Here is a 12312-nt window from a genome sequence, read left to right as displayed (position 1 = left end):
TCATACAGCAATGCGAACAAAAAGCACAGGCAAACTTTCCTATAGTGTAAAACAGACAAAGACACTACATGCAGGGATGGATTATGGGTTGTGTGGGCCCCTGGGCAAAACGTTCGCGAGGGCCCCCCCCCCACCACCACCACCACCAGCACATCCACCACAATTCAAGGGCCCTTGGCAGCCAAACGCCCTCCCTATAGGGTCAGGGGCCCTTGTAGGCAGAGGATCAAAGAATGTAGGCCCTGTAAAATAGACAAACGAAAATAAATTGTTGATAAGCATTGCAAATTATTTTGGGCTAGGGGCCCCACGGGCCCCCTGCACCCCAAGGGCCCCTGGGCAGCGGCCCCGCTGGCCCGGTCCGTAATCCGTCCCTGACTACATGTAGTGCAAACAAGTAAACGTGGTGCAAACAAATACATAGAGTACTCAGTACACAAATAGAATGTCTTAAAAAACTGAAGTACGTGGCCCTGGAGTAACCGAGGGCAATGTGTTTATTTCGTGTGCACGGTGTACAAAATTGAGCACAAAGTTTAATGTGCCCACAAAATACTACAGCGATCTCATGAAATCCCTAAAACATGTGTACGGTTTACTGTTTTTGTTGTGTCAATATGGTGTTTTGAGCTGTGGAATTAATTAGGTCTTGAAAAAGAAAACGTGCTGGAAAAGCCAGAAGCTGGAGTCTTGGGACTATGTTTAGGCCTTTCGCACATAGTTTGCAGGTTGCATATACTGATAGATAGATAGATAGATAGATAGAGAGACAGACAGACAGATAGATAGACAGATAATACAGGCAAATTGAGAGCAGAAGAAAATAAATCGTGTCTACATTTTAGGGATTTTGCAAGCATTATTTAGTATTTCATGGGCATGTTAAACTAAATTGTGTGCACGATTTAATACAGTACATAATAATAATAACTATTATTATTATAATTAGGGGCGGCATGGTGGTGCAGTGGTTAGCACTGTCGCCTCACACCTCTGGGACCCGGGTTCGAGTCTCCGGCTGGGTCACATGTGTGCGGAGTTTGCATGTTCTCCCCGTGTCGTCGTGGGGTTTCCTCCGGGTACTCCGGTTTCCCCCCACAGTCCAAAAACATGCTGAGGCTAATTGGAGTTGCTGAATTGCCCATAGGTGTGCATGTGTGAGTGAATGGTGTGTGAGTGTGCCCTGCGATGGGCTGGCCCCCCATCCTGGGTTGTTCCCTGCCTCGTGCCCATTGATTCCGGGATAGGCTCCGGACCCCCCGCGACCCAATTGGATAAGCGGTTTGGGAAATGGATGGATGGATGGATGGATTATTATAATTAATTAGCAATGGTATTTGGGAAATGTGAAAATACAACTTCGATGTTATAAGTTATCAATAAGATATGTGGCTGCATTTCCTGCCATGAAGGTAAGATGAGGGCTGCTGTCTGCCTCAGCAGGCTAAGTCTCTGTGCTTGTGATCAGAAGCCTTGACAGAACAGTCACATGTCTGTGGGCCCTTGAGCAAGGTCCTTAACTCCCAGCTCTAGAGGCATTGCATGCTATGACCCCCAAGCTTGCTCTCACCTGAGTGGGGTAGGCAAAAAAGAGAATTTCCCCTCAGACATTAATAAAGAATCAGTATTCTATTCTATGAAAGGCAGTGATGGACCTGTTTTCCCCCGTGTCCCTCCCCAGCTCTGCCATGTCCTCCCAACAGCCACTACTCACCCTGCGGCGCTCCCTGTCCCCCCACCTGCGCCGACCTGTTCCCCTCCGACTGCCTGCAGCAGCCCAGTGCCTGTGTGGAGGGCTGTCAGTGCGATGCCGGTCACGTGCTGAGTGACGGACAGTGCGTACCGCTGTCGAGCTGCGGCTGCGTGGATCCCGACGGCGAGTACCACGACGTGAGTGTGCCGGCTGCCCGCCAGAAGCTGCTCCCGTTCTCGGTTTGAGTTTGACTCACTGAAACATGTGGGACATGAAGGCTTATGGGACTCAAGACTGTGGTGGTTGGTTACCAAAGGTATAGGCATATAACACTCTAACAGGTCTGGATGCTGTTCACCACATGGCTATTTCAATATTAGTTTAAATACTATTACTCGTGGCCGTAAGTGGAAATTAGCGGGAGAACATTTTAAAACGAATTTGAGGAAGCACTTCTATACACAGTGCGTAGTTAGAGTATGGAATAGTCTTCCTGCTAGTGTAGCGCAAGCTAAAACCATGGGGACCTTTAAATCAGAGCTAGATAAGATATTAACAACTCTGAGCTGTTAGTTAAGTTCTCCCCAAACGAGCTTGATGGGCCGAATGGCCTCCTCTCGTTTGTAAATTTCTTATGTTCTTATCATTAAGGCACGGGGTCTGTCAGCCTCTCCACCTATTGAGCAGATTTCAGTTTTACCACAGATGCCGGAACAATCAGGTTTATTCAGCTAAGTATGTTCACGCATACAGGGAATTTGTCAGTGGCTCATATATACAGTAGGTACAGAAACGGTTAAGGCAAGACAATGGTCACATACAATTTTGTTGATATGTAGAACACGGACGTGTTGTTGATACTGTACACATATAAAAAAGTGCAATCAGTGCAAGAGCTACTGGAATAAATAGAATATGTACAAAACAATACAGCAGTTGTAAGCACACCCAATCAGTAAGGAGGCTGTCAAATTTTCAGGAGTATATAAAAGTGATCTTCAATAAAAATCAGTCGATGAAATACTGGAATAATACAAGCACAGTACTGTTATACAACTTAATGCAGCTATGCAGGATCTGTAGACCATTGGGTTACCACCCACAGAGAGGTATTTTTGTACTTGGACATCCAGTATGCTGCAGTGGCAAATTTACCATCTTTATCATGAAGTGCCCCCCCACCTCTCCATTGGGTAAATATTTCATTACCGCAGAGAGGAAATATAGCTCATAGTTTACATATGGAGTATGTTGTTTGTTTGGTTTTTTTGTATGAATGTGAGCTTCGTGGAATTAGAAGGAACTGGTACTGATCTGCAATTGTAAATCAACCTGAGTGTGTCGCTTAGTCGCTCGTCAAACAAGCAACGCTGGTCTGTCAGCTTCCTAGCAGCAACGTTCTTGTTTACCTTCAGAGCAGTGGTTTGTGGTGCGACACAGCGAGAAAACTGATGGGGAAGTGAACTGGGGGGAGGGTGGCAAATACCAGCTGTAAGGACAGAAATCGAGGTGCAAAAGTGTCTGAAAAAGAACTGGGCCAAGAAGAGGCTCCTCCTTCCATTAATCGCAATCTACACCTGGGATTAGTGTGCTTCTTTGATTGTGAAGAGACAAATTTAATTCACAAAGAACATGACTGGAGTTTTTTTTTTTCAAGTTTCAGCCTAGAATCTTCTGATCCATAGTCAAATGCTTTATCCACTGCACCACTGGCTCATGGGGCACTAGTTAATTAAAGCTATCGCTTAGTGAATTGTTAAATGTCGGTCTTATGACGTGTTGCAGTGAAAGTGTATGGGGGCCATTTCAGGTGGGCGACAGCTGGTTAAATGAGCACTGCGATGAGAAATGCAACTGCTTGCTGGGCGCCAATCTTACCTGCAAGCCGTTCAAGTGCAGTGAGCACTCCATCTGCGCACTGGATAAAGATGGCATCCGCTCCTGCAGGCCGGAGAGTAAGTCCTCCGTCCAAACACCGATGCCCCAACCGCAGCGTATCCTGCCATGTGAAGTAGCTTTATTAAAAGACAGAGAGTACTCCTTTAATTGCACCCTATTGCACTGTACGTGCATGATATGAATCCTGCCTCTGTCTCCTTTGTTATTCTCATATACAGAGTTCAGCAAGTGCAGTATTTCAGGCGACCCACACTACCGGACCTTCGATGGGTTCAACCATCATTACCAAGGCCTCTACACCTACATTTTAACCCAGGCCCACGATGTAGCCAGCTCGTTGGAGCCCCTGGTGATCCGGGGGAAGAATGCACGAAGAGGTAGCAACAGGCGGATCACCTTTTTGCATGAGATGTACATCGATGTGTATGGCGTCAACGTGCGCTTCTTACAGAAGAGGAAGGTGCTGGTACGTACGCTACTGTCACTACTGATTGCTCTTCTGAAGAGTTAATCCAGATATTAAAACTTGCATTTTAAACACTGCACAGGGGTGCGTGTACTTGTATCTTCTGTAGAGTGATACGATTGGTGTGTGGAGTTTGCCTACTTTCAGTTCATCGCATGCATATAGTGAAAACATATCTTTTTTAAGTTTTGGGATGAACTGCCCCTTTAAATTATTGCTCCATATCGTTATGGGTGAATTATTCATTGACATTCTCCTTGGCATCTCTATTGAGTGTTTCATGGCTGTGCATGGCAATATCAGCCTACACAACAGCAGCTCCAGCTAGACACGGCTTGTATCTTGCAGGTGAATGGAGAGATGATCCACCCACCCCTGACGCCCAGACAGGGCCTCAGCATCACCCTGAGCTCCCGCGGTGTCCAGCTCGCCACAGACTTTGGCCTCACTGTTCGCTTCGATGGCAACTACCAAGCTGGTAAGAAAGAGAAAGTAAACTGAGAGAGGATGCTGAGAGACACACAACGCGCCAGACCAAATACAGCGTTAACACAGTCATCCTTTACAGGTGTCATTAAGGTGCATTTATGCAGGGGTGCCATACGGGGTGGGAGAGGGGGGAGTAAGGATGATTCCGAGGGGTAACGGGGCCCTAAAAAAATGTAACATAATTGGATTGGTCTGGGTTGGAGGCCCAATCCAAGATGCCTGTTGGAGTTACTTACACAAAAATGTTCGGTCGTTGTTACACTTTTTCTTGCTCCCTCTCTCTCTCACACATAGCAATGTGCAGAACACACACAGAGACCCTCTTTTTAGTGATGATGGCAGAGAGAACTAAACTGTCAAAAGTGTGGTTAGATTTCACGAGAGTCGATACTGACAGTGCTCAAGTGCAGCAAGTCTTTTGCATGTAAGGGTGGAAACACAAGCAATCTGTTGAAATGTCTAGCGAAAGCCCATCACATGCATATGGAGAAATGCACAATTTTTCACTGCCTAACTCATAGTTTATCTGTTGTTGCACATGCTGTTGTGTATGGTTAGCGGCCTGGAGCCCACACTCGGAGTTAACTAAATTATACAAATATGGATTAATGATTAAATTAACCGTTAGGCAGCTGATTGTTATAGACTGTTACGGATATTCATAAATTCAACCTGTCGTTCAAAAATTCAGTTTCAGATTACAGATTTAGTGTTCTGGACAAACTACGGTTACCACAGTAAAATGACCATCAATGAAAAAGTCCTGCATTTAGTTTTTCACTTAAAAGTAAACGTTGTTTATCATATTTGTTTTACCTTTCAGTCTTCACAAAATCAGTCTATAATGGTTAATTGTTCAAAACATTGTGTTTTTTGCTGTAAAAAATTATTTTGCATTTTAATAACATTATGATCTATGATAGTGACTTGTAGTGACTTGATCTAAACAATGTTGGTGCAGTTTGCAACGCAAGCATGTTAATTAATATACAGTAGTTTCAATATTCGGTTCGGTATCGGCAGCGATCCAGTCCTATTACAGGGATCTGGTACTGGTCACGTCCTAAACTTATTTAGTTACAGCAGTAAAATGATAGCTCCTATTTCATTTAAATGAATTTATAAAATCAATCGACAGTTCTTTCCTATTTTAAAGTTTTTTTTGGCATTTAAAGTGAAAGCTAGGAACATCAGATAAGAGGCCGACGATCTGGAAGTATTTCACAATGTTATCAAGTGCCTTAGCGATTTACTTTTTACAAGGTTTTAGAGGTGGAAGTGGTGTGTAGTGGAAAATGCCACTAAACAAATCGCATGCAATTGTACGAGACAACGTAAGTAGTATGAAAAAAAGCAATGTATGATTTGGGAGTCGCTAGCTTGGGCTGGTTTCTGGACAGCTTGTGATACACGAGAGGCTGATGTCGCAGCGGTAGAAAATTTTCATTCAGCACTTGAGTATCCTCGCTTGGAAGATATTCAAATTGAACTGCAATTGCCTCAAAAACACTTAAAACAAAATGTACAAGCGAGGTGGAGCAGCAAATTATGTACGTTTCTAATAGCCTAATTAAATATTTTTTGCATACATTTTTTCCTTTGCATAAATAATATATAAAGAATAAATAATTGTAGCGATGGGCAGCCCTAGGAATCGCGAGCTCAGCGAAGAACGAGAAAACTGACTTCCCGGGAGAAGCGCACCTTTTAATTACAGTCCTTAACAAAACTAATAACAGGGTCTCAAGGAGCACCGAGCACAAAAACCTGTAACCAAAACGCAAGGTGGTCAGACGCCGAACTGTAAGGTGCACACACGGTGGGAAAGTTATACAAGCTAGGAACACGCGAGGATTGGGCAGGGTACACACAAGACCCGGATAAACGTACATGCCCCGATTGGGAAGGCAACTATAACCATAAGAACAACAATACAAGGGCTATTTACAATTACACAGACATAGGGCTATTTACAGGAGCACTTGTAAGGCATGCCAGGATGCACAGATCTCGCCGGCTCTACATTATGTGCTATATACTTAATATTAAAATATGAAAGTAAAAAGAACTTGTATCAGAATCTGTATCGGTATCAGCAGTTGTGTATTGGAATCAAATTGGAACTGAAAAAATGTCGATCAGCCCATCCTTAATATAAATGACATATGAGAAAATAAAGCAACGTTAATTCTGTTCTTAACTTGTTTCTTTTTCTCTCCTAAATAAAAAGTACCGATAAGAGTGCCGTTAAAATACTGGATCGATAAGCAGTATCAGTAAGTAGTAGTACCATTAAAATCTCAATGATAGCCATCCCTAGCAATTACCCATCTTGCCCTTGCAATCCAGTCCCTGACACGGCACCCCATGCTCTAACCACAAATTACAAAGATCGGTCATTTTGGTAAAGCCTCCTTCTTCCGCAGAGGTCGTCCTGCCCAGCACCTACAGGGGTGCAGTGCTGGGGCTGTGTGGGAATTTTGACGGACGGGCCAACAACGAGTACACGAAGCCGGACGGCACTCAGACCCGCAATCTCAACGAGTTTGGGGACAGCTGGAGAGTCAGCGACCGGCAGGGCCCCGCCTCCCCCTTGACCAGCCCGGACCAGGCACTGCACCTGCACAGGTAGGCTCCGCATGCCAGCGTGGAGCTTTCCGGTGACACACACTCTGCCTGTGATCTGTGAGCGAGCCCTGTATTCTCATCTCACAGGCGGGAGGTGGAGCCAGAACCTGACGACGGGTTTGACACACTGGGGTGCACTGAGGCTCAACTGAGCGCACTGAACAGCACTGACCAGTGCGGGGCACTCTCGGACCCCAGTGGACCCTTCGTGGCCTGCCATGACATCCTTGAACCCAACCAGTTTCAACAGTAAGTGCGGCTTTAGCATTCTGATGGGGGCGCTGTATATCCTGCGGCTCCCAGCTGGGTCATCCACAGGGCCTCCACACTAAAACTGCATCTGTGTTTTCCAGGGACTGTATATTTGACCTCTGCGCCGAGCAACAAGACCCGCAACTGCGCTGTGACAGCTACAAGGTATATGCCGAGGCCTGTCAGGAGGAGGGCGTCAAACTCGGGCCCTGGAGACAGCAGCTGAGCTGTGGTAAGACCTCACACGTTGCCGTTAACGCCGAGCTAAGCTGCATCACACTGGAGCGGTTCAGTTTTTATTTGTCACATGCACAATTATGCTTAATAAAATGTGCAGTGAAATGCATGACTTCCAGACTGTGAACAAGGGGCATAAGTATAAAGGGAACATAAGTATTATAAGATAAGATAGACAATAAACAATAAACAATAATCACAGATATTCTTGATGTGCAGTTGGCAGTGTGCAAAGAAACTTGGAATAAATATTTGCATATATAAACTGCCACACGACCTTGAATAGGACAACCGGTTACGGAAAATGGATGGATGAATGGATGGATGGATATGTAAAAGGTGCTTGTGTAAGCTAAGGTTGCTCGCTCTAAACACCGTCCTCATTTAGGACCCATATTGCTGAACATCCTGATTTTGTTGAGTTCAACATGTCCCTGGGTCAACAAGGGAGGGGCTTGTGTTTCACTTCTTTAACCACAGTCATGCCCATAACATCAGATAAGGGGGTGAGATCTGGAAGTATTTTACAATTTTATCAAGTACCACAGCGATTTGCAATCTTTGTAAAAACAAAGGCATTAGAGGTGGAAGTAGCGTTTAGTGGAAAATCCCACTAAACAAATCGCATGCAATTGTGCGAGACAACGTAAGTAGTATGAAAAAAAGCAATCGCTACATCGAGTGCTACACGAGAGGCTGATATCGCAACGATGTGTTCCCAGTGGGAGAATATTTGTGGGGAATTTGAAGCATTCACCACTTGCGTATCCTCGCTTGTGTGCAAAGAGACTTCCTCAGCCTTCCTGTGCTGGCCCTCTGGCAACGGCAGCTTTGCCTGACCTCAGCACAGAGAAGAGGCCATCGTTGTGGTGGCTGGGATCCCCGCACTTACATGTGCGCTCTGTGCTAACTGGCAGGATGATCTATCACTGTTTATTTATTCCTCATAACCTCCATAACTGTTTCCAGCTGCCTTCTTTGCCTGCCAGTCTCATTCTCATATCCGTGTTTTAATGCTGGCCTTTGCTTTCGCAGCCCTGTCTTGCCCGGGAAACAGCACGTATAGCAGCAGCATGACGGCCTGCCCAGCGTCCTGCGGCGACCTCTCTGCGCCCTCGGCATGCGCTGAGCCTTTCGTCACGGAAGGCTGCCAGTGCGCCTCCGGATTCACCATGAGCGGCACCGAGTGCGTCCCCTACACCCAGTGCGGCTGCAGATACCTGGGAAGATACTTTCTGGTCAGTCCCAGTGTGCAGATCCCGGGCCGATCAGCATGTTTTCCATCACATGCGCTGACCTTCCTGTCCTCACCCTCCTCCAGCTGAACGAGAGTTTTGTGACGGAGGACTGTACCCAGAGCTGCCGGTGCACGCAGACCGGGGCGGTGTGCCAGCCCATGAGCTGTCCAAAGCAGTACATCTGCACCATCTACGACTTCGTACGCGACTGCTACAAGGGTGAGTGTGACCGGCCACTAGGCCCTGACACGTCACGCAACCAACCTCTGCTTCAGAGAGAGAGTTTCTGGTTCCCTTGAACTCTTTAAAGTCATGGCAAGCTCTGCAGCCACGATTTACAGATGATAGCCTGACGTGAGGAGCTTAGATCTTCGTCATGACACCAGGAACATGTTATCCCACTGCTTACGTCCTGGCTGTCAGTCATCACAGGTAGGACGGTGCAAGACGTTGTGGTCCCTCATCTCCAGGACTGGAGGCTTGAATCTTGCCTCCCATTCTATTTTTGAATTTTGCTTGTTCCTCTTGCATTGCGTAGGTTTCCTCTAGGTACTCGTGTTTCTGTCCAAGTTCTAAAACATGCTGTCAGAGTCAAAGATTTTTATTTCTCATATGCAGTCGTACTTGTACAGCAGGGTTCCCCAAATCCAGTCCTGGAGGGAGGGCCAGTCTGCAACACAGATTGCAGATTTCCCTGCTCAAACACATCTTAAGCCGCTAATTACCAGGTTTACTAAGTGTGTTCGAGGAGGGAAATCTGCAAACTGTGTTGCAGACTAGCCCTCCAGGACCGGAACTAGGGAACCATGTTGTACAACATACAGTGAAATGCTTATTCTGACAGGTCCACTGACTATATAAAATTAAGGAAATTATATTCTAAAATATACAGAATATAATAAATATGAAAATATAAACATATCACAATATTTACTGTGTTAGTGGGTGCAAATATGCAAAGCAGGTAGGAGTGTGCAAAATGGATAGAGGGTGAAAAGGGAGTTGTGTGTGTGTGTGTGTGTGTGTGTGTGTGTCGTTGTGTGCTGTGTGATGGACTGGCTTCCCGTTCAGGGAGTCCCCCAGTGTCCTGCTCTGTGTTTCGTGTGATAGCTACCAGGCCCATCATTCCTCATCATGACTCATCATGGGTCAAGCAATTATAGGAGATGACATCTGCAATCTGCAGTGAAAATAAGGATAAGGAAATAAGAACATCAAGTACTTCAACAAATGATCACTTATAGTAAAGTTACCTAAGTTGCATAAAAAGTGCAGAACATGTACGACAGCACACGTGATGGAATTTGCCACGAACAATTGTACATTCTGCACACACTTATTAAACGTTACAATTAAGGTATCGAAACGTTCAAAGTGTCTAGTTTTCCTGATGTTCCCTTCTGATTTTCACACTACTTAATTACTAATAGTTAAAAATAATAGTATAAAAACAAACACAGGGCATGTTAGGGCAGTGGGTAACTTTACACTGTTTCCAAGGCCATGTGTCTAAGGCTGGACAGTGCATGGACAATATACACATATGGTAATTTTATAAAATAATATTTTATTATAAAACAATGTTTTTATACATTAATTGTGGTAAAAAAAGATTATCTGCTAAAAACGTTATGCCGACATTGACGGAACATAAAACGTGGCAATAATGTCACGTTAACATTACAAAAAGAAGGTTCTCTGCCAGCTTTGAGAAGAGCTTTGCATAAAGTTTCCTGTTAGCTGGGGTGATGATGATGGAGACTGACTGAACCTGTGTGCTCCAACAGCGAGCCCGTGCCTCAACTACCCATGTCTGAATGGAGGCAATTGCACCGCCACCTCTGAGGACACCTTCACCTGCCAGTGTCCCGAGGGCTTTGAGGGTTCGCACTGTGAGATAGAGAAGGTGGTCAGCGACGGCCTCGGTGAGTATTTCAGTGCAGGCAGGCAGGGGAGCATTAGTCAAAAACTCTCACCTGGCACCATCGTCCTGTAAGGGCTTTCTGCTTAAAAGTCACTTACACCTACCTGACCGTTCTTCAGCTTTCATTTGAAATGTGCTGCATGCATATTGTTTTTCTTAATTCATACGGGCAGTCCCCAGGATAAGAATATCCATACTACACTTATACTTACCTAACCCAGACCCCTAACCCTTACCACCATACTCACCATAAAGCCTATAATACTAAACTTCGAGTGCAATGGTCCATAATAACGAACACACGCATTAGTTTACTTCGTGATGCTCATGAAAACATCAAGGTTCGTCTGTTTGAGGCACAGCACGGCACCATATGCAGTTAGATTTATTATGGACTGTATTATTATTTTTATAACTTACTGTCAAATTTAACTTAGACGTAAAGACAGATCTTGTTCATATCCTAGGGACTACTTGTATTTTAAGTCAGTCCACAAAGATAACATTTAACATGATGATATAACCATGTATATTAATGTACTGGTCTTGCTTTGTTACTGTAGATAAGCTGACAGTGATTCTGATTGGAGTTCTGGTTCCTCTCGGGGTGATAATCATCGCCTTGATATGCGTTTGTGTGTGCAAGAGCAGCAGGAAAAGGTAAGGAAAAGAGTCCTCAGCAGACAAACAGCATGATAAATGACAGCAGGAGTTCACTGACGGGAACATCAGAGCCTCACAGACACAATGACAGACCACTTTCTGAGTCACAGACTCTGATTTTCTGTCCTCCACTCTGCATCTCTCATTTTACATTATTACAGCAAGTAAAAGTGTAACTGTCTTTTTGCCGTAACAGGCAGAAGTACGAAAACAAAGAACTTCTAATGGACAGAACACGAGGTAGGTACCTGACCAGAAACAGCAACATCAGCCACTCAAGCTATAACATCTGCCGAGTCAATTCAGATTCATTACTTAATGGTCATACAAATATATTATTGGATATGTGACTATTAATAATATAATATGTTACACAATTGGAAAGTCGCATTTATATTCATTTGCTGTGTTTATTTTCCAGATTCTTTCGATGTAGATATGGATTCTGAGACCACAAGGAAGGTTACTGTAACTAAGTTTTGAAGAATGGATTGAGCATTTCATATGAAAAAATAACAATTTTATATTTACTTCTGTTTAGGGGTGTCAAGGGTTAGAATATTCCGGTACCTCAAAGCCAAACCACCATCATTCGTATATATTCTAACTTTTCATCAATACTGTAATTGTATTATGCCAATTTGACTTCATGTTTGCCGTTTTATTTATTTAAAACCTCTGTGATCTGGGCTGAAAGCAATTCAATAAAAATAACTGCACTGTGAAATTTACAAATGCATTCCAAACTTCTAAATGATTTTCATTTTTTTTCTTTAAAGAACACACAAAGACATACTTGCCAATTTTACTGCATTTTATTAAT

At 44.4% G+C, this 12312-nt stretch overlaps 1 protein-coding gene across 1 annotated transcript in view; it reads left to right on the top strand.

Annotated features, from left to right (window-relative positions):
- The window catches only part of LOC125750262 (IgGFc-binding protein-like), a 53641-nt gene extending 41454 nt beyond the window's left edge, over positions 1-12187 (top strand). Inside the window, exons 68-80 of the mRNA XM_049027765.1 lie at positions 1682-1890; positions 3504-3648; positions 3811-4058; positions 4407-4536; positions 6974-7175; positions 7263-7424; positions 7529-7659; positions 8700-8902; positions 8986-9121; positions 10690-10827; positions 11390-11486; positions 11686-11729; positions 11911-12187. Of these exons, the coding sequence (XP_048883722.1) occupies positions 1682-1890; positions 3504-3648; positions 3811-4058; positions 4407-4536; positions 6974-7175; positions 7263-7424; positions 7529-7659; positions 8700-8902; positions 8986-9121; positions 10690-10827; positions 11390-11486; positions 11686-11729; positions 11911-11972 (1907 nt within the window). The 3' untranslated portion in view covers positions 11973-12187. The remainder of the gene's footprint in view (positions 1-1681; positions 1891-3503; positions 3649-3810; positions 4059-4406; positions 4537-6973; positions 7176-7262; positions 7425-7528; positions 7660-8699; positions 8903-8985; positions 9122-10689; positions 10828-11389; positions 11487-11685; positions 11730-11910) is intronic.
- Positions 12188-12312: the final 125 nt, after the last annotated feature.

Source organism: Brienomyrus brachyistius, chromosome 10 (genome assembly GCF_023856365.1).
Source record: "Brienomyrus brachyistius isolate T26 chromosome 10, BBRACH_0.4, whole genome shotgun sequence".
NCBI classification, from domain to species: domain Eukaryota; kingdom Metazoa; phylum Chordata; class Actinopteri; order Osteoglossiformes; family Mormyridae; genus Brienomyrus; species Brienomyrus brachyistius.
The sequence above is the reverse complement of the archived record's forward strand: the minus strand, read 5'-3'. Positions and strand labels throughout refer to the sequence as shown.